This window comes from Cyprinus carpio, chromosome B2 (assembly GCF_018340385.1).
Source record: "Cyprinus carpio isolate SPL01 chromosome B2, ASM1834038v1, whole genome shotgun sequence".
NCBI classification, from domain to species: domain Eukaryota; kingdom Metazoa; phylum Chordata; class Actinopteri; order Cypriniformes; family Cyprinidae; genus Cyprinus; species Cyprinus carpio.
In genome coordinates this window covers 3,393,541-3,415,972 of record NC_056598.1, presented here as the reverse complement: position 1 = coordinate 3,415,972, position 22,432 = coordinate 3,393,541, and the positions used below count along the sequence as shown (strand labels likewise).

Genomic DNA, 22,432 nt, shown 5'->3' with positions numbered 1-22,432 from the left:
AGCTGTGCTTCGCTGCACACGCGCCGGTGACGGCATCACAGCTGAGACCGTTTCTCCACATGCATTCTTATGCAATCGTGCATCCTTGTACTCAATCGATGTCATCATCCGATGAAGTTCAATTCAAATACTCAAGAACAGACAGACAGAGGACACTCGAAGTTACCCGGATGTGTTCTGGACGCATCGAAAACAGACTTGATAGAACCTAAGAGTTCATTCTCTCACGGTAGTCTGGCAAGACCGGTCTCCACGAGAATCAAAGACTGTTCTTTGCTTTCTTGGAATTAAGAAACTGCCTTACTCACCTCTCAAGCACCTACAAGAACCAACAAAACCTCAGAAGGGAGTTTCTATAGTAATTACGTGACATAAAGCATGAGAAAGCCCGGAAGTCTTTATTCAGTTAACACAACCTCAGGGCGAGGAAACAAATCTGCTAGTGAGAGGTGCAAAGGAAGTGCACGCTTTGTCATTTCGATTTCAATATTACAACCTTATTATCAACTGGATATCACAGTACAAAGTGGAGTTTTTATATGAATCATTATATCAGAATGACACGACCATGTAAGGCTTGAACAGAGTTTTCCAGAAGTGACACATGGGACAACTAAACCACTGATCCATATCTGTTGTGTGGAAAAGGCCTGGTCTAAAGGGTACTTGTTGAGCATCTAGTCGCCCCTTTTTTCTGAAACAGGAGCTGGTTGCATAAACATAGCCATTATGTTACGTCTGTGTCTTAAATTCAGTCATCATTTACTCATCCTCAACATTTTCCAAACACAAAAGAACATATTTTCAACAACTGTTGAGTACAAAAGAAGATATTTTGAAGAATGTTAGTACCAAAGAGTTGACAGTGGCCATTGAATTTTTCCTCAATGGAAGTCAATGGCTACCATCAACTGATTGGTTTCCAACATTCTTCAAAAAAATATTTTTTTTTTTGTGTTCAACCTCTCAATTTCCCTGAAACCCTTTATAACACATTCAAACTATGGTGTGCATAAAAACGCTAAATATATTAATAAAATAAAATCTGCTAATAGTTAAGAATGCTTATATTAACCGGTTAACCAACAGTAAGAATTTTGACGATTAATACAATCAGTTAAATATAGTAAACAATATTTAAGCAAATATTTTTAAATGTTTGCTGCATGGTTAAAAATATGCTACACATATAAAACAAAAATAAAATTAAATTAAAACTGGAAAAAAAAAAGATAAGCTGCATATAAGTCGCACTTTATTATGTAAAATACCAGTAAATAAAGATAATTTTAAACATTTGTTTCAAATTTGCCAAATTAAACGTCCATTACTACTCCTCCCATAATTTACATCACTGTATTATATTATTCAAATTGTACAGTATTTAAACAGTGAGGTTTTATAACACACAAAACAGGCAGTTATGTACTGCCCTTAACTGATGCTCATCATTTACGTTTAAAGAAAAAGTCATTAAATTAAGTCAACTATAAAGTATTTAAACATTTTTGCAGAAACACGCTCTAGACATCCAGTGGTCCATTTAGTTAGTGTTTCATACTGTGTTTATTTTTCCAAATGACTTAAACTAAGTCTAGGATCAAGTTTGGCTATTCATAATTCTCTCCAACCTAAAATGTATTTTTTTTTTCTCCAAACTGCAAATCTGTACCTCAAACCACAAGAATATACATGGGCCATAAAGCAGTGCACTGTAACACATACACTCGGGGGACCCCTGTGGGTCCAAGACAAGAGGTTTTTTGATTAGCGGGAGATTTTATTAAGAGGTGGGTCGGGCGGCGGCAGGATGATGGAGGGAGGGGTGAGCAAAGGACTCCATTCACTGATCAACCACAGCTTCTGAAGGACTAAAACAACACTCTCGTGTTCAGAGGCCTGGGAGCTCGTCCGCAAAGATCATTACCATTCATCCTCAGCCTAAGCTCACACAAAACACACAAACCGGTTTTGACAAATGCTCACATAAACACAATCGGTTATGTTAACTGAATAAAAAAACAGTTCAGATGCCTATTAATATATTCACAGTTTTCAGGTCATGTGATTTGACTGGCATCAAGACACAAGATCAAAACATCCGTTTCAAGCCAAGAATATAGGCTGCCTCTCAAAAACTGACGGTAGCCATTGACTTGGAGGAAAAAAAAAATACTATGGAAGTCAAAATATTTTTCAAAAAGCAGAGAGTGAGTAAATGAGGCCTATTTTAATTTTTGGAAGAACTATCTCTTTATGCATTTTCTTTTTTATGGTTTTCTATGGGAAAACATAACATGCAAGTTAGCGCACATTTGTTTGTCTTTGTATAGTATGCATCATCAATAAGGTGTATTGAAGATCAACAAAGAATATCATTTACATATGGAGCATCAGTTCTATGTGGTACTCAGACTCTCTTTGCACGTGTGAGAGAAAACCAGATTATTCTCAGCCAAGTGACGGTGAGTCTGGCATCTACACACTAGAGTTTACAGTAAGTTACATCAAATATACATCCACAGGAATAGTACTCTCACTGCACTGTACACGAACACGGAGCATGAAAGCCTCAAACGCTCAGTCAGTCACTCAAGCACAGGCCTGCCCTCATTAACATTCACAAATGGTTCTTTTCTTGTCCATTCATGACCATTATATTTTTTCCAACAATATTCTTCAGAAACACCATATTTTATGCATTAAGCAAATACATACTAAAATCCCAAACATATATTTTGTGCATACGTTTTGTTTCAGTTTGTCTGAAATTATCATTATGTCCCTTAAATTACAGTTTTTGCTATTTTTTTAATCGAGTTCAAAACCATGAATATAAAATGTTAGTCAATTGTATCCATATATTGTATCCAATTTTTTCTCTGCAATCTAAATATCTTAGAAAAAGAGATTGAGTTTAAATTAAATTTTCTTTCAAATAAGTAAATATTTCATTTCACTCACATTTTGTCAACTATAATACAAATCAAACGCCTATAAAACTAAAAAATGGTTTATTGTAAAACCATATCTTAATTTTTTTATATATATTTGATCTCCAGTGACCTCTTGTCGAGAACTTTAGTAATTGCCCGTCAACTATGTTGGGTACATTGTAATTGTTTGCAATATTTTTATGATTTTAATTCAAATAAATGTTACAATTTGAGGTTAGGCCTGCCGTTAAAGTGAAATCATCTTGTCTTGTAACTACATTACCTGGAAACCCATACAGTTTGTCAGTAACAGCTGACCAGCAGGAAAACATTTTTTATTTGTAATATGCAATATGGTGTTTAATTATTAAGGCAGTTGTTTTATTGAGAAAGCATTTTGCTTTTACACTTCTTTCCTGATGTGAAATGCACTCTAAATTATGAACGACTCATTCTTCGAAATAGGTTTACATTTTTATATCTGAAATCACATTTTCAAAAGTAGGTTGGGTGCCACAAAATCAGAATTAGGTCAGTGTGCGGTGAGAAATGTGGTTGAAAATGTCATTTCTGACACATTCCTCCAGGAATGTAAAGTCAGAGGAAAATATAACATAAGCTGGAAACACTGATGCCGGGCGCCCAGAGCCGCCCCATGGCAGAGGACGCCGGCCAAAGGGAAAGAATCAGCCCCAGCGCACCACAAGAAACGGTCATGAGCTTCCCAAGCACAGAGTGGCTTTGATCGGCCAGTTGCCCTGAGGTGCCTGCAGATCTAGACTCTCTGAAGACTGGCGCTTCATTAGACATGTCATATCTCGAACTACGGCTATAATAGGAAGTATTAGAGGTGGATACGGGGACAGGTGAGGCGATGCACATGGAAAAGACGGGTAAGAACAGGCCAGAGGTGAAAGCTCCAGATGAACAAAACAAAAGTACCTCTACTCTTACTATTTGCTCTTTGTGAGAGCAAACACAAGGCTTAAGCCTTTACAAACGCTGTGTGTAACTGAAAGGCATTTCAATTTATTTATAACTTGTGCAATTTAATTCACAGCCATTATAAAGGGATCTTTTATAAAAGCCATAGATACTGCATTACCATTTATTCACTGCTAGGAGTTTGTGGTTGGAATACTGTACATAATTTACAGTTAAAGGGACAGTTCTCCCGAAAATGTAAATTCTCTCTTCATTTACTCAAACTTAAGTGGTTCCAAACCTGTAAGAGGTTCTGTCTTCTGTTGAACACACAAAAAGATATTTTGAAAAATGATGATATCCAAAAAGTTGCCGGTAGCCATTGACTTCCATAGTGTTTTATTTATCTATTATGTACATTACAATAAATCTGTCATCAATTTTTTTTAATTGCAGCCATACTTAAAATGTTTATATTTCAAAGGCATATTGGAGTTTAAACATTATTCTGTTATTAAAAGGGTGACATAAAAACTGCCTTATGTGCAACTCCTAAAAACACAGTTTTAAAAATGCTAGCGATGCATCGAAATGAAAATTCGTTTTATAGGAAAAAAAAAAAGATTAATTAATTGATTAATAATTTTTGTGGTTTTAGGCCAAGAACATCATGAATTTTAAATTCAATGAGGACAAAATTGGTGTGTCCACCAATCTGCAATGCTGAACGGATAGTAATGTTTGTCAGTGGAGAAATAGCTTAAAATTACTGTAGAATCATTATAGATCATTAGTGTTCACCCTCATCATGTGTGGAGTTCATTTACTGGGAGCTGGAGAAACTTGAAGGGCTCTGAAGCCCATACACCTAATTGACCGATTCCATGATACATAATTTTTTTTGCAGATAACATGTACCTATTTAGCAAACATACATAGATTATGCAACAACTTTAAATGCTACATTACCACAGTACACGACTACAACATAATCAGCTACACTGACTGTGGCATTATAGGCCACATTTTGCCTTGGAGCAATTCATTTTCTTTCCAAAACTCTCCTGTAGAGGAATTCATCGCCCTTATTTTTAGTTCACCCATCTGTCAGACTCATCTGAAGAGTCAAATATTATTTGTTAACTAAATGAGTGTAGAGGACAGCTTTCTCAGAATGCTTGCAAAATGATTCCATGCGACTAAACAAGTTAAACTGAATAGTTTTAATAGTATCCTGATCACACGGTTTGCCAGAGGTGCAATATTTGCTCAAGATTAGTTGGTATTACAGCTGTAAGTTATTGCACATTGTCTCTCTCGAGCACACACAAACTCATGCAGTGCACATAAAGAGTCATGTGAAGACTGTTCCATTTCATGCCTCGAAAAGATTTTCTTTCTCATTGTTTTGTCTGTGAAAATGGTATGCATTTGAAATTATTTATCAGTGTTTTAAGCCTGACAGATTCTGCTACACATTAAAACAGTTAATATGGCTCAGTGCACTAAAACAATGAGACCAGGGAGCACATTTTTTTCATGTTTCTAGTCACATATCTACTGTATCTTCAGCTTTAAAAAAAAATATATAATAAAATAAAATTGAATCCAAGTGGAAAGTAAATGTTTTTAAAATTTAGTAAATGACACAACATCCATGCAGGAAGCAACATTTGGAAAAACCCAGCATGCATCAACATCTAGGCCTGTTTGTTTTATTTCAAGTGATTCTGTTTAATCTCTTCCTTCTCTCAAACAGTAAATGTGGTTTGATGCCCTTTGTGGTATGGCAATGTGACAGATTGCTGTATCCACCTCAGTTCATGCGGCACATCTCTTCCTATTTACTACTAGATATAGCACAAAATAAACATGAATGAACATCAGAAGCTATGCTGACAGATACAGTACAACTTTTATGCAATATAATAAAATAAAAATTATGTATCATGGAATCGGGCAATCAGTGCTTCAACTGTGGAAAAACGTCAGGAAATGCACAGCTAGATAAGTCTAAATCGATATGCAAACCTTTGTAATATGCAAAATATTGTGGTTATATGGCTTATTTTATTGTTTTCTTATGGCACTAGCTTGACGTGCAGCTTAATGTAGCACTTAATTTTATTTCACTAAGAATTTTTTTTTTATTCTGTTGTACAGTTTTTACCACTTTTTATATGCAAGGAAGTGCAGGGTTCTGAAATGATCATTTTGTAGCACAGGAAAAAAATTTTGTAAGCGAGGAAAACAAAAATAACGACTTTATTCAATAATTCCTTTGTCAATGGTCTCCTCTGTGTCTCTCCATATCACCATATGCTCTTCTGTGTCATCCATGTCATAAGGATGCCTGTTTCATAGACAGTAAAAGAAATGGACACAGCGACCCCGTTGGATTCAACGGAGACAAGTGAAGTCAATTAGAAGCACGCACTTCCTGGGGGAGAAATCTAAATCACACACCCAAACTCAGCTTGATGACGTAAATGTCACGTGAGCAACCTGTCTGACAATTGTAAGTCTTCTAATAGCTGTGCCAAGAGAAATCTGAATCACCCACCGAATCTTGCAGACGTTGTTGAATAATTTTATCCCGTTGCTTTTATGGACTCTCTATGGGCTTCTCCCTTGACTTCATGCCTCCACAAACCCCCCGATAGCCTCATAGACAGTAAAAGATTGCCTGCGAGCTTCTCCTCCTGTCCATATGGTAATTTCTCTACTGTGCGACAGAGAGTCGCAGGTTATGATACAATTGTTAGCCTATTTTTACAAAAACTGCTTCTACGGGGCCATAACGTAAGATACAAGGTAATGAATCCTTTTATACATTTACGTGTTTCTTTAGAAATAATGAATGGACAAATGGAGTCTTTAGATGCCTCAGATGTAAAGTTATTCGCTGTCAAAGTGACGCCAAAATGAATGGGAGTCAATGGAATGCTAACAGCAGGTGGGGGTCCGCTAGCCAATGGCGGTGCCCAGGGATGCTTCAATAAAATATGAAACCCTGCCCCCCTGATTCTACGTGTATTTAGCTTTGATTTGAAATAAAACAGTGCATCCTTGTGGTACGGATGATACAGAAAAGCATACACAGCATACGCTTATAATGAAAGACACAGAGGAGACCGTTCACAAAGGAATTACTGAATAAAGTCATTATTTTTGTTTTCTTTGCTTACAAAATGTGTTCCCGTCGCTTCATTTAACCCAGATTGCACGTCTGATGGCAGATGGAGTATTCTGACCACGACTTTACCTTTTATGGACCTTGACACTGTTATTTACTTGGCAGTCTATGGGACAGTCTCAAGCCTCCAGGTTTTCATCCAAAATATCAGGGATGGTTATCACAGTCAAAACTGAAACTTTGCAACATGGAAAACAAAAATGTTTGTCCGAAAGGTGAATGGGTTATATACAGTAACAGAGCAAAAAGTGCTCTCTTTATAGTAAATGTTCACTCCGTTATAATAATAATAATAATAAAAAAATCTGTCTTGAGTGCACAATGAATCTTTTAAATAGCCTACATCATGTTAAAACAAAATGACTCACAAGTGCACAAAGCTCACACTGAACAAACTCTGGTAGATTTTGACTTAAAAGCTTCTGATTGGCCACTGCATGTACACTCAACAAACATGTTTGCGATTGGCTGGTAATTTTTTTAAAATGTAAGTATCAACTTGGTACCAAAGATCAGCAGGCTATATTTCACGAATGAATCGGCAAGTGCAAGCTGTTAACAAATTCACCAGGTTCATTGGGAAGAATCAGCTTCTTCACAGACTGGACATCACTCTTCAGGTCTAGACAATCAGTGATGAAGATTATGATACCATGATAAGTCTGTTGCACATCTAAAGGGAAAATATTCCCTCACAGTGCTCTTCGTAGCTGAATTCTTCAAATTTCACAAACTTTTTGACTAAGTGGAAGAGTTGTAAAATTAACGTGATAATTAGGCTTCTTGACTAACTACTTGTTTTCTGAACTAAAATCAATGTAACATTTGCACTCGTGAGAATATTCAGCAAAATAACTTGCTTGGTATGTTACTTATCTTATAAATAAACTACACATTTTGGCGTTTTACCTCAGTGTGTTTCTTTATGTGTGCTGTTACGCTCATTTGTTTTGAAGACTCTCACAGAGAGACAGACAGTGCGACCTTGATACCAGAAATACACAATCTATTATCAATCGCTGTTTACACTGAATGTAATAACATTAGACGAATCATTCTTGTGTTTTGATGCTTCGCTGGTTATTTTTTTGTCGCTTATGTTTTAATCAGGCTATTTTGTCGGGTTGGGCAAGTAAAGATATTGTTATTTTAGCGGTAATGTGACCAAAAATATTTAAGACCCATCAAATCTGAATTTAAGACACTTTAAGACTTTTTAAGGCCTTTTATTAGCATGCAACGCATGTTGCCAAAAGTGTATGCAAAAATTGTAAATGCAAATAAAGATGTAAAGATAATTTTTCTAGATTCTTGCTGTATTGACAAATCAAAAGCCAAAACCAGAACTATCTGTTTTATAGTTACATACAGAAAACCAAATGAATGGTCGCAGTAACCATACATATCCATGTCTATACATAAATACTGTCTAATTCAATGCATTACTGCAAAATCCCTTGACCTGCACTTATTACAGATGCTGTCAAAGCCTGCGAGACTGAAGACTACATAAAAAGACTTTACAGGAAGTGCCACTATTAATAAATAAAGCTCTCAGTGAGAATACTTTTAATGCAAAGTGAGATAACACTATAACTGCTCAGAAAACAACACCACAATCTGTACACCTGTGTGCACGACAGTCACAGAAGTCCAAAGAGCTCAAATTCCTGAAGAAGCAATGCTCAAGGGTATGAAATCGCTGAAATAATTCATAAAAACAATTTCACAAACTGCACGTAAACACACGGTCCAAACGCAGATCTAAAGTTCTGAGCATGGGTGGTGTGGCCCAGTGGGTAAAGAGCCTGCTGGTTACCAAAAGGCTGTAGATTGAACCCTGCAACGAACTACCAAGAAACATATAAAGCTGGAATGTGCTAGAAATTGGAGTTAGAAGTTATTAGTTAATTGTAAAATGCATTATAAAAAAGGGTTTAAAGGGTTAAAATCCAGCAACACTCACAAAGTGTGACTTGTACTCAAGTGATTACAAGCTGACATGAATCTCTGCAGATACACAGAGTATACTGTACTGTTTTACTTCACTGCACGAGTGTCGTGTTTTATACTAGTTTGTGCTGACCTCGTTGTAAACACTTTCCAAAACTGCAGCATAAACCCGACGCACTCACCAGCAGACAGTCCGTGTTGATCTCTGATCTGGGGTCCTTCAGCATGGCATCGATCTTCTCGAATCGAGCTGTCAAACTTTCTCCAGCAGACATGTTCATAACTGATTTGATTCAGACGTGTGCGAGTTACTGGCTAAGATTAGCAAATTAACTCGCTAACTTCCTCTGCCCTCGCGAAGCTACGAGCACTAGTTTGAACAAAGCAACGTTTTGTGTCTTATTGCATTAATATGACCCTCGCTGAATCGTGTACAACACCGAGAGATGACAAAAAGCCACATTTTCGAAACAAAACATCAACAGGACGAGGTGTCGGATTAGTTCATGACAACTTGGCAAACACAAACAGCAGCAGCAGTAGATTACACCGCGCTAAGCTAACTTAGCTTCGGGAGATATGAAGGGAATGGGCTCTTTTAAAACACACAAACCGATCACATTCACGCGAAAAGAAGCGATAAAACAATGCTGCAGAGTTAGCATGCGGCCACATGAAATTAAGTGAAGTTTCTCCAGGCCTCTGTTCATAAAAGCTGGCCAGGCCAGACGAGTCTGACAGCTGCACAGCGAGAAGTGGCGCAAAACAAAACTTCGCCTCACAAATTTCGATGAGTTAAAACACGATCCTGGTTAAAACGATCCTTTACAAATCCTGCTGTGATAAATCTCTCTTAGTCCGCATGCCGGCTTTCGCTTTTCCAAACAGGTATGTGATCCACGATGCTCTGAGCGTGCGGATAAATCGAGCTGTAACGATGCTACTCCTCAAAAAAATAAAAAATTAAATAAATAAAAATACACAAAAAATACTGGGTGCCCGATTTTCTCCCACTGCCTGGCCAACATGTCCGCCTTCCTGTTGAAACACCCCAGAGTCAACTTCGAAACTGCTCCTACTGCGCATGCGCAGAGCTCTCTCTCTCTCTCTCTCTCTCTCTCTCTCTCTCTCTCTCTCTCTCTCAACGTTAGAGCCAGGTTTTTTGAACATATTATTGCTATTTAAAATAATTGCTTTCTATTTAAATATATTTCAAAATGTAATTTATTCCTGTGATCAAAGCTGAGTTTTCAGCATCATTACTCCAGGCTTCAGTGTCACGTGATCTTTCAGAAATCATTCTAATATACTGATTAGCTGAAACATTTTTGTTTTTATTATTATCAACAGCCTATTTAAAATACTTAAGTGTTTTTTTTTTCAGAATTCTTTGATGTATAGAAAGATTTTATTTTATTTTATTTTATTTTATTTTATTTTATTTTATTTTATTTTATTTTATTTTATTTTATTTTATTTATTGGGGGGGCAATTTATGGTAATTAATACTTTTATTTAGCAAGGATGCTTTAAATTGATCAAAAGTGATGATAAAGTCATTTATAATGTTACAAATAATATCTATTTCGGATAAATGCTGTTCTTCTGAACTTTCTATTCATCAAAGAAACCTGAAAAAATTCTATTCTGCTGTTTTCAATGCAATAATAATAATAATAATAATAATAATAATACATGTTTTTTGAGCAGCAGATCCGCATATTAGAATGATTTCTGAAGGATTGTGTGACTTGAGTAATGATGCTAAAAAATCAGCTTATGTAATAAATACATTTGAAAATATATTCAACTAGAAAACAGTTATTTTAAATAGTAAACATGTTTCAAAATGTTACTGTTTTTGCTGTACTTTGGATCAAATAACTGCAGGCTTGGTGATTAGAGGAGACTTCTTTAAGAAACATCAAAAATCTTACTGTTCAAAATGTAATAATGTTTCATGTTCATATTGCTTGGACTAATGAGAATAATTGAACTGTTTAATAACAAGTATAATAATACATGTTTAAATTATATTAACCAAGATTAACAAATGCCATAAACAGTGCATATTGACATTGGCCTACTGTATTTATGTGATACTGATAATAATCCTTCATGTTCATGTTGTACTTGAAGACACGGATAATGGGTGTTCGAAAATAGTCACATCTTACTTTAAATGTACTGTTTGTAAAGGTACTGTAATGTCACTGTAAACCTACATAATTTACAGGAAGTATATATTTTAAAATAACTGGCCATTACATGATACATTCATCTTTCAATAATATATCCATCACATTGAATGTTTAACTTTTTTTGTATTTTTTTGCATGTAGTCATTTACTCCCGACATCTGAGCCGCTGAAGACGCAGTGGATTACGTTTGTTTTTGAAGGGAATGTATCCGGCCATCTACCTAAATGCGTCCATGTTCGCACAAATCATTTGTGATCCAGCTTCACATATAAAAGAATTGAGTATAAGGTATTTTTAAAGAATCTTTGCAAATCATCCTTCCTAATAATTTGCTAGTTAGCAAGTTTCACAATGAATGCGGCTAAAGTTTACCGTCTCTCAAAGAGTGTCTCGGAAGACCCTAAAGAATCATATTAACTTGTGAAAAATGGGCATCAGATGACCCCTTTAAAGTTAACCTTTCAAATAACAATTGCAATCCCGGACAGTGGGTGACCTTACACATGCAGGTACAATCGGATTTTCTCCAGTCATTGTTAAAAAACAAGCTAACAAACTTCATAGCTGGCGTAAGTGAAGCATTCAGAGGAATCTTTCTGCCTTCACCTAAGCTCCGCCCACAGGGAAACGTCACAATGTTTACTAACAGAAAAAGGGTCTATTCACTAAAGAGTGGAGACTTTTACTGGATTGTTGGAAGCGACATGCCCTTGACCAGCACACTAGAGACAGAAAACATTGGTGAGCGGTGTTGTTTGTCCTTCTTCACTGTCATGAAGCCTCTTTTCCAAACACAGATCTGTTTACGACCTTCATCATTTTGGTCCTAAAGACAGCATGGTGCCTTGTAACTCTACTACGGTCAGAAGTGGAGATTGTTTGATGCATTTTTATTTGTAATAAATACCTCTCTGACACCTGACACCACACCCACATTTTCTGTCTTTGTTTAGTCTGACACATATTTTAATTGTAGTTTTTTTTTTTTTTAATTATAATTAAACATCCTGGCCAGTGAGTTTAAAGTTAAGTCCTAACTTAGATTTAAAACGCAGTTTAAAGTAATGGAGCAATTGTCAAGTCTTGGGTTTGAGCTAGGCCATGAGGGCCGAACACAGGCAAAGGTGGAGAACCCAGGTGCAATAACGAGCACAGTCATGTACATCTAAAAATGTCTCTTTAATACGTCTAGAATGGTTCCTCCCAGGATGATTAGGGTCAATGGCAAGAAACTCCCTGATCAACTGAAACTCCCCTGGGCATGAAACTCCCCTGGTCCTTAGCTGGTCATGTGCTGGTCCTGAACTGGTCTGACCAGCTAAGGACCAACATAAACCAGCAAAGGCCAACATAAACCAGCAAAGGACCAGCTTAAACCAGCAAAGAACCAGCTTAAACCAGCAAAGGCCAACATAAACCAGCAAAGGATCAGCTAAAACCAGCAAAGGACCAGCTTAAATCAGCAAAGGACCAGCTTAAATCAGCAAAGGACCAGCTTAAATCAGCAAAGGACCAGTTTAAACCAGCAAAGGCCAACATAAACCAAAAAACCACCAGCTTAAACCAGCAAAGGACCATCTTAAACCAGCAAAGGACCAGCTTAAACCAGCAAAGGACCCATTTAAACCAGCAAAGGACCCGTTTAAACCAGCAAAGGACCAGTTTAAACCAGCAAAGGACCAGCTTAAACCAGCAAAGGACCAGCTTAAACCAGCAAAGGACCAGCAAAGGCCAACATAAACCAGCAAAGGACCAACATAAACCAGCAAAGGACCATCTTAAACCAGCAAAGGACCAACATGAACCAGCAAAGGACCATCTTAAACCAGCAAAGGACCAACATAAACCAGCAAAGGACCATCTTAAACCAGCAAAGGACCAGCTTAAACCAGCAAAGGACCAACATAAACCAGCAAAGGACCAGCATAAACCAGCAAAGGACCAGCTCAAACCAGCAAAGGACCAGCTTAAACCAGCAAAGGACCAGCTTAAACCAGTAAAGGCCAACATGAACCAGCAAAGGACCATCTTAAACCAGCAAAGGACCAGCTTAAACAAGCAAAGGACCAGTTTAAACCAGCAAAGGCCAACATAAACCAGCAAAGGACAAGCTTAAACCAGCAAAGGACCAACATAAACCAGCAAAGGACCCACTTAAACCAGCAAAGGACCAGCTTAAACCAGCAAAGGACCAAGATAAACCAGCAAAGGACCATCTTAAACCAGCAAAGGACCAAGATAAACCAGCAAAGGACCAGCTTAAACCAGCAAAGGACCAAGATAAACCAGCAAAGGACCAGCTCAAACCAGCATCCCAGCTTCAAAACATAGCCTATGCTGTTTTTTCAACAGGGAATGGGTAACAAATTTCTATCTGGATACTTTAGATCAGTCGTGGGTCCTGTGTACCACCTGGCTGCCCATTGAAGGAGCTTTTTTTTACTTTCTTGAGGTAAATGTCAGGTGAAATGATGTTCACATGTTTTATTCACAGTTGACCCTCTGATTTCATTCCATGTGATGGACTAGCCACCTGTCCAGGGTGTGTATTATTGATGCCAGCGACCACAATATTACTGTAGAATTACTGCAGAAGTTTATGAAGTGATTAATTAATAGCTCAACATTGATTGGCTCTGAATTAGGCGCATAGTGTTTATTGACTATCCCCCTCCAGTGGCAAAGCAGCATATTAAATAGCATTGATTGGTTTTTAAGTTGCCAAGCCTTTGCCATTGGATGGTAACCAAGCAAAGTCAACATTATGTATTAATATTCGTAAATAAGGCCTTCATCGAGCAACGCATTGGAGGCCTTATTAATATGTATAACCCAAACCTTCGTCATAGTGGTTTCGCAGTAAGTTGACTTAGTCGCTCGCCGAGCGCATCGATCCGGTCATCATGCAGTTGCAGCGTCATTGTGTGCTGCTGTTTGAATGAAGTTAGAAGACGCTCAGATCTTCCGCACCCCAACTTTAACCCAGCCTTTGGAGTTGAGCAGAATAAAGGACAAGTAAACAGAAAGATGCCCGTATTTACAGGTCTGTTAACAATACGATTTTACATAAATCATAGTTAGTCTTTAAACGAAAAGAGATGCTTGAGAGGAGGCAGCGCCGTTAGCATTAGACATTAGCTTCAGGCCTCAAGTGATAGTTTCTGTTTTAAATCAGGGGACAGCTAAACAAGAAGCTGAAATCATATAGCAAGCTTTCTGTAGTGAGATTGGTTTATTTTATATGGATGTTTATGGTGTGAAATATAATGGTCAGATGATGCCGGCGAGGCGCGCTCACTTTATTAAAAACTAACAGCACTTTTCAATAAACAGACAGTATGTGCAGACTTTAGGTCTACATTTATGCAGAATTGAGTGTAGAACAGGTTTTAAATTTGATGCATCATGCCTTGTAGTTAGTGTCTAGCTTACTAACGTTACATGGAACATTTACTAATTAATTTTAATATATTTTCAGTGATAGATCTGTCAAAGCTATATTTATTGAAGACCCAAGTAAGCCTCTCATGTGATTAGTTTGTCTTTTGTGTAGATTGCATTGGCCAGTTATGTTAACAGTTCACCTAAAAATGCAATGTTGTCATTATTTACTCACCCTGATTTTCTTCCACCACCTCCTTTCATTCTTAGAACATGAAAAGAGATGATTTGCATGATGTTAAAGTTGCTTATTTTTAAAGAATGGGGAAATGGGGAAAAGCCTTGTAGAAGAACTCAACTTGTGCACTGTCTCCAGAAGCAGTATGTTAGTTTAATATGAAGAACAGCACAAAATGTAAGCGTTTTTCTTTTCTTTCTGGCTGGAGAGTTTTTGTCGACGCTTCAGTACAATCCTACATGATGTATAAATGATGCACGTGTGGATGTGCACTTTCACGCCTTTATGCAAGGAATATTTGTTTCCTGACCAAGCAGAAATAGGCCTAACAATCTTATTGTTTATAAAGACATGAAGGTGAGTGGAAGATTACTGAATTTTCATTTTTGGGTGAGCTGTCACTTTTAAAGCAGGCGTTTTCAAACTATTTGGATTTTTCATTATGGACCGTTTCCACATTTCAGCGTCTTAAGAAGCAAAATTCGTCAGAGATGGGTAAACAAGTATCGTGATGAATGAGAGACTACAGCAAGTGTGTTTATTACAATTGGCTCCAGTAGCAAAATTAGAAAAATCTAAAATAACGTTTCCACAGCTTTCCAAAAGAGGGGGAAACGAAATAAAAAGATTGATTATTCATCACTCCTCCAGACCTTGTATTAGAAACACCCTCTCAGCAGCGTTACCTAGTTAGTTTAAAGCCACCACAAGTTAATAATTAATAACTGTGTTGATATTTATGGAAATGACTGTTGGTGAACAGGGTCCACTGGACACACCCAGCTCAGATTATGCAGCACTGAACTGATGAGTTCATTCAATGCAGACAGCTAAACAGAGCTGTCCTATGGAGACAGGGATGGTTTGAATCCCCCTGGTTTAATAAAAACATACAAATGTCTTTCTCTGTGTGCAGATGTGTGTTACTGAATGATTTTGCTGTGTCACTGATGTGCCTTCTCGTGTTTGGAATATGATAGTGAATGTGAAATGGGGGAAGGAGAAGTTTGATGCGGTGGAACTGAATACAGAGGAGCCGCCCATGGTGTTCAAAGCCCAGCTCTTCGCTCTAACGGGGGTCCAGCCAGAGAGACAGAAAGTTATGGTGAAAGGTGGAACGCTGAAGGTACTGGATGTGAAAGCATTAGAATCTGCTGTCTTCTGTTAATGCAGGTGTCTGACGTATTTTACCTTTTGTTCACCAGGATGACGAGTGGGGCAACATCAAGTTGAAAAATGTAAGTATATCATGGCTAAATCTATTTAAATAAGTTTTGTCCTGTAATCAGAATTCAGCAGGTATTGGTTACCCAAATGGGTTTGTCCAAAAGTATGGCTTTTAATAAAATGTATGTTGATCCTTTTTAGTCCGTAATACATGTACCTGGTTTTATTATGCACATTGTTGACTACACTCGCAGCCAATCTTGTTGTACTTGTACCAAGTACAAAACTCACATGAAACCATTGTTTCTGTGGGAACGATTCACCCTCTCGTCTGATGCCATTAATGAAAACTGGCAGGTTTTACACCCTGTCTACACCAGATGCGATCAATGCGAAGCGCCACATCACATTAAAAATAAATAGATCCCATTATAATTAAGTCGTTGACCGTAAACTGATAAGCTCTTCTAATTCAGACATAGTCCACATGCTTGGATGAATGCATTTGGAATATTTGCCGTGATGCATTTGATGCGTTCGGTGTACACATGGTATTACAGTGCTGCAGATATTATTTTGCAAGTAGTTATTAGCTTCCAAAAATGCCTCAGCTCCAAAAATATTGCTACCATTGTGGATACCTCCCCTAGTGAGACATTCTGGACAATATATACAAAAAAAATGAAAGAAAAGAAAACCAAACTCTAGCGATAAACCAAAATAACAAGGTCAACAAATGGTCGCTGCAATACAAAACACTTTTTTTTAAACACTTGTTATAGTTAAAACAACAACATTCATTAAAACACTAATTCCATTACATTCATTGATTTGAGCGCTCCGCGTCCACTAGGTAGTGTGCATGCGAAGAACATCTCCATCTGCGTTCACTGCCAATGCTTTGAAAGGCTTGCACACTGAACTGTGAACTTTCATCCTTGAAGTCCTGATTAAAAAAAACCTCCTTAAAAGTACGTGTCAACAGCATTTCACACCATAATTTTGAACCATACAATGTATTTATAGCTTTCACTACAAATATACCCATGCTACTTATGACTGGTTTTGTGCTCCAGGGTCACATATATGAAATAACACACATGAAATCCCCCCATAGCAGATCTATACAGGTGGAGCTGGGGAAGTGGAGGGTTTCTGAAGTGTGCTGCAACTGCTATAGCAAGCACTAGCCGAGCATCTGAATGTTGAGCAGCGAGCTCATTGGCCGCTGATACAAAAGAGAACCAATCAGCTGCACCATGTGAATAATGATGTCATTATGTCAGATTGAGTTTGACCCATTGGACTGCGCCATCTAGAGTTTCATGACAGAACTTCAGATTTCTGCTCATTAACAGTGTGTTGCAAATGCTATTTCATTTTGACACTAAATGTGAGTTTTCTTTAGCTAACCAGGTGTTTTGATTCATGTAGGGGATGACTCTTCTGATGATGGGCTCTGCTGACGCTCTTCCTGAAGAGCCTGTAGTGCGACCCATGTTTGTGGAGGACATGACGGAGGAGCAGCTTGCATCTGCGGTGAGTTTGGATCAGAATGATCTGCTACTTTAATACTGTAGCAGAAACGAGGTTTAACAGCTGTGATCTTGTTTCTGTAATCTCTGTCATGTTCAGATGGAGTTGCCATGTGGATTGACAAATCTGGGCAACACGTGTTACATGAACGCAACAGTGCAGTGTCTCCGCTCTGTGCCTGAGCTCAAGGACGCTCTCAGGAGGTACAGTTCAGTCATGTCTTTCATATCAAGTTCAGATATTTTATTTTGTGTAATGCATCGATGTCTTTTTGTGATAATGTTCCTCCATCTGTAGGTACTCTGGTGCCTTGCGGTCTTCTGGAGCTAGTGCACCTTCGCAGTACATCACAGCAGGTGAAGAACTTTCATTGTATCTTAGTTTTGAGGTTACAAGATTTTCTAATTATTATCAACGTTTGAGGATAGGTTTGTCCTGAACGAATTAGGAAGAGTTAAGTTGGGTAATCATAAGTTTTTGTGGACTGCATGTAGCACGTGTTTGATCGGGTGAATTCTTGACTTAGCTATGCGTGATTTGTACGAGTCCATGGATAAGACCTCGTCGAGCATTCCTCCCATCATCCTGCTGCAGTTCCTGCACTTGGCCTTCCCACAGTTTGCCGAGAAAGGAGACCAGGGCCAGTACCTCCAGCAGGTCAGGAGATAAGATTTATGATCACACGTTTTCACTGGAATACATTTATTCAGAATATTTTCTGTTAAAATGGAAAGTTATAAAATGTTTTTTGTTTGTTTTCATTTACCCAGGATGCCAATGAGTGCTGGCTTCAGATTATGCGGGTCCTTCAGCAGAAATTAGAACCTGAAGAACCAGAAACCCCCATGGACGTGAGTTTATTTTATTATATGTGACGCGTGCTGGCAAAATCAGTCGAAATGAGCAAAATTTAGTTATTTTTCTTTCTCACATTCTCTGTTAAAAAACCATCAAAATGATATATGACTTGTTGGAATCGGACAGAAAATGTCTGAGCTACAGCCGTTTGAAGGCGATAGAGTCAGTTGATTTTGAGAAAAATCGAGTTATTAAAGTTTTCTGAAGATCACAAAGCAACGTTGTACTATATAGCTATTTTTATTTTATCTTTGTTATTAAAAATAAGAACAAAGATGCAAATAAATCGTTTAATCGAGCAGCGAGAGATTCCGTTTTTTCTTTTAATGTTTGATTAACATTGAGACTGATTTATATTAAGACTTACTGTAATGCATGGATCAAATATAATGTTGCACATCCGATTTTCCCCTACCATTAACTAAACGTTCATGTAAGACATAACAGATTACGTCTAGGCGAGATTCACACAAACATAATTTATAATAATGTACTTTATAAGATTGCGCGCTCTCTGAAAGGCGTGTCTTATGCACGTGCTATGCAAATGTCAGGCGGCGCGATTGCTTTGTTTACATCAGCATGGGTTTGAAAATCATATTTCACTGGTTTGGACTCATGTAATCAAGAATTCAATATGAATATTCACAAAGTTGGAATGCAGCGCTATACAAATAAAGATCATTTTAGATATTGAATTACTATTTGGAGCATTGGGATCGTTAGAAGAGGGCTTAATGAACTCATTTTTGTGAAAACCTTGTGAAATTTTTCACGTCTTTTGCCTGTTGCTCAGAATTAGACCGTGTACATTCACACTCATTTTGCCAGCATGAGTCATGTTGTATATTGTATATAACTGTTTCTTTACAGAAACATTAAGAATTTAATGGTAAACGATAGAAAACCATTTTTAAAATAATTGTAATAAGTTTCTGCATGTTTTTGGTCGATTAACAGACTGACAGTGAAACTGGAGCTGCTGCCACCTCAAAAAAGAAGAATTTCATCGATCAGTATTTTGGTGTTGAATTTGAAACGACGTATCCTTTGTTGTGCAAATTTATACCAGCATGTGCTCTCTCAGGTAGTGCTTCTGTGTGCTGTGGCTGTTTTTATATTTAACATTTACCTGTTAAAGTGATCTTTTGCATGTACAGGAAGTAAGAGGTGTATCCATAGATCAAAAGTCAGTGTTTTTCTTCTTTACACCAGAAGAAGCATCGCACTCATCCACAGCACGAGTGTAAAAAATCTTTACTGCTCCTTTATATAATCAATCAAACAGCATATATGAACGCCTCAGAATAGGCCTTGAAATGTATTAGCTGCAGCAGTGTGTTCTTACACTTTTTATGTAAGTACAAATGCAAACGGCTGTACATTTATTTGTGCATTACATTATAGTTGTCCTTTTCTCTTTTGGATTCACCGCATTGTTGGATACACATGTATATTGAGAGTTTAATAGTTAAACCTGAGATGTCTCCAGCTCCATGCATATGAACGTGTAATATTTTAAGATCCTTAACCTGCATGTGTGCAGTATGAAGTGTACTGAGTCCGAGGATGAGGAACCGACTAAAGGCACAGAGAGCCAGCTGCAGCTTAGCTGCTTCATCAATCAGGAAGTCAAATATCTCGCCACTGGACTCAGATTGGTGAGTGGGACGTCCCATACTTACAGCTGGAAGTACCATCAGTGCTCACAGTCCCTCTTAATCTTTATCTTTTCCTCATTACATCTAGAGGCTACAGGAGGACATTACAAAGTTGTCCCCATCCTTACAAAGAAACGCCCTCTATATCAAATCGGTATGCTTTATCTTCTGACATGTTTGGAGAAATGCTCTTTTGTTTAAGTGTTTCTTCTTCTGTGCAACAATGAAATGAACCGTCACTTATGTTTCTGCATTGAAGTCCAAAATCAGCCGTCTCCCGGCGTACCTCACGGTTCAGATGGTCCGGTTCTTTTACAAAGAAAAAGAGTCGGTGAATGCCAAAGTCCTTAAGGTAGGTCATTCTCTCTGGAGTGAGTCAGCCAAAATATCTGTGTATTGATTTGTTATTTTAATTTTGCTGCGTTTAGGATGTCAAATTTCCTCTTATGCTGGACGTGTATGAGCTGTGCACTGCTGAGCTGCAGGAGAAGATGGTTTCTGTGAGGTCAAAGTTTAAGGAGGTTGAAGACAAGAAACTGGAGATGCAGCAGCAGCCGAAAGCAAGTGCCCTGTGATGTCATCCTGAACGCGTCTCGCATGTGAGCCGCCTGTAAAATAACTGACATTCGTTTTATTTCTCTTTTAGCAGGAGATTCAGAAGGTTGGACCGCCAAAGGAAACCAAATATGAACCTTTCTGTTTTTCTGACGGTCAGTGCTCACCGCAAAGCTCTTTTCCCTTTCAACACGGTTCTGAAAAGTTTATAAGCTGGGAACGTTTTCTTCTCTGTAGATTTGGGCTCCAACAACAGTGGTTACTACGACCTGCAGGCGGTTCTGACGCATCAGGGGCGATCCAGTTCATCTGGCCACTACGTCGGCTGGGTTAAAAGGAAAGAAGGTCAAGTATTGTCTTCTCTCAAACGTCAAAGCAATATTCATGGACCTCATGCATTTAAGAAGAGCAGATCAAGCTATTGCATGAACAGTGGCGGTTCGTGGGTTTCAAAATAGAGGCGGCACACTAATTGTATTAGTCTGGGGATCCCTGCTCATTATTATTATGTGCATGAATCATTCGTAAAATGCATAGGCTTTTTTTTGCCTTTGTTACTGTAAATGGCTCTTGATTGCATGCTTGAGTGAGTATTCCAGGATTGTTAACAATAGTACAATGTTACTTTACTAGTAACACAGTAACGTTACTTTTAAAAGTAATGCATTGATAATAATTTGTTACTTTTGCAGTCAGCTCGCTGTGGCTCTCTCTTCCACTGTTTTAGGCCGTTTACACCTGGTATGAAGATGCATTTGTTTTTGTTGATCCGATCACAACTGGACAATGCTAAATACAGGTGTAAACGGGGTCTGAAGTTTTTTGAGCTTGTCCGCTTTTGTCCACTTTTGAGCCAAAAAACCCATTTTATCTCATCTCCATATACAGTAATGCATAAAAAAGTAGTGTTTATAAGTGCCACCTGCTGTCAGAGATTGAATTTAGACATCTGCTATAGGGTGCTTTCCTATTCTAGCTGATGTTGACCCCCCTCTCTCTCTCTGAACAGATGAATGGGTGAAGTTTGATGATGATAAGGTCAGTGTTGTGACCCCTGAGGACATCTTGAAGCTGTCTGGTGGTGGTGATTGGCATATAGCATACGTCCTTCTGTATGGCCCTCGACGTCTGGAGATACTGGAGTAACAATGGTTCACAGAGGAAACTTAAACCATAATTGCCATTTCAGAGCACTGTCTATATAGATGTGCAAATAAATTTTGGTGTCTTTAAAAACATGACCTTAATATTTCCTGAACTCTTAATGCATAAACACAAGTGGCATGTTTAAGGGTGTTTTTTTTTTTTTTTCGTCCCTTTTTTGGATGATAGATTGCTGGACTTGATCCTTGTTTGGATTTGGAGCAATGGTTTTATAAATGTTTTGTATATGCATTGAATATTTTTTTAAGCCTGTGAAAAGGTGTTCATGCTCAATAGACAGTATCCTCCTGCAGGAGAAGTAGTGACTTGGTATATAAAGATGTTTTTGGCGACAAGTTTCAGACTTAAATACATCAAGAAGAGGTTGTGTGATTCTGGGATCTCACCAAAAGAAATGCAATTTGTTTACAAGGATATGTTATGTGTGTGCGTGTGTGGATTGAAACTTATCAAAGGTGGATTTCATATCAGAGCACTTTGAAAGGATGTCTTTATGCTCAATTACTGCTTCTGTCTTTAGCTACCATGCAACAAATGCCACTGTAAACTCATCTGCCCTTAAATACAATCAGAGTAAGAGAACTTGAGCTCTGTAATAAGTTATTGACTACTGGCTTTTCATAAACGGTGAAATAAACATGCCATTGACACTCTCTTGTGT

The 22,432-nt window shown here is 37.9% G+C and overlaps 2 protein-coding genes across 3 annotated transcripts in view; one reads left to right on the top strand and one right to left on the bottom strand.

Moving 5' to 3' along the window:
* LOC109110013 (rho-associated protein kinase 1-like) overlaps positions 1-10,081 on the bottom strand; it is a 48,378-nt gene extending 38,297 nt beyond the window's left edge. The window contains exon 1 of the mRNA XM_042717753.1: positions 9,192-10,081. Within this exon, the coding sequence (XP_042573687.1) occupies positions 9,192-9,290 (99 nt within the window). The 5' untranslated portion in view covers positions 9,291-10,081. The remainder of the gene's footprint in view (positions 1-9,191) is intronic.
* A 3,865-nt stretch (positions 10,082-13,946) lies between these two features.
* Positions 13,947-22,424, top strand: LOC109109598 (ubiquitin carboxyl-terminal hydrolase 14-like). Of its 2 annotated transcripts, none has more exons than XM_042717747.1 (16): positions 13,947-14,254; positions 15,811-15,956; positions 16,036-16,068; positions 17,432-17,536; positions 17,633-17,736; positions 17,831-17,889; positions 18,060-18,190; positions 18,304-18,384; positions 19,352-19,434; positions 19,938-20,052; positions 20,141-20,206; positions 20,312-20,404; positions 20,481-20,612; positions 20,699-20,762; positions 20,845-20,952; positions 21,617-22,424. In XM_042717747.1, the coding sequence occupies exons 1-16, from the start codon at positions 14,239-14,241 to the stop codon at positions 21,751-21,753; spliced, it is 1,473 nt and encodes a 490-aa protein (XP_042573681.1). In that variant the 5' UTR covers positions 13,947-14,238; the 3' UTR covers positions 21,754-22,424. The 2 variants fall into 2 exon arrangements, with proteins under 2 accessions (XP_042573681.1, XP_042573682.1); XM_042717748.1 differs by having other exon boundaries at positions 13,949-14,254; positions 20,702-20,762.
* Positions 22,425-22,432: the final 8 nt, after the last annotated feature.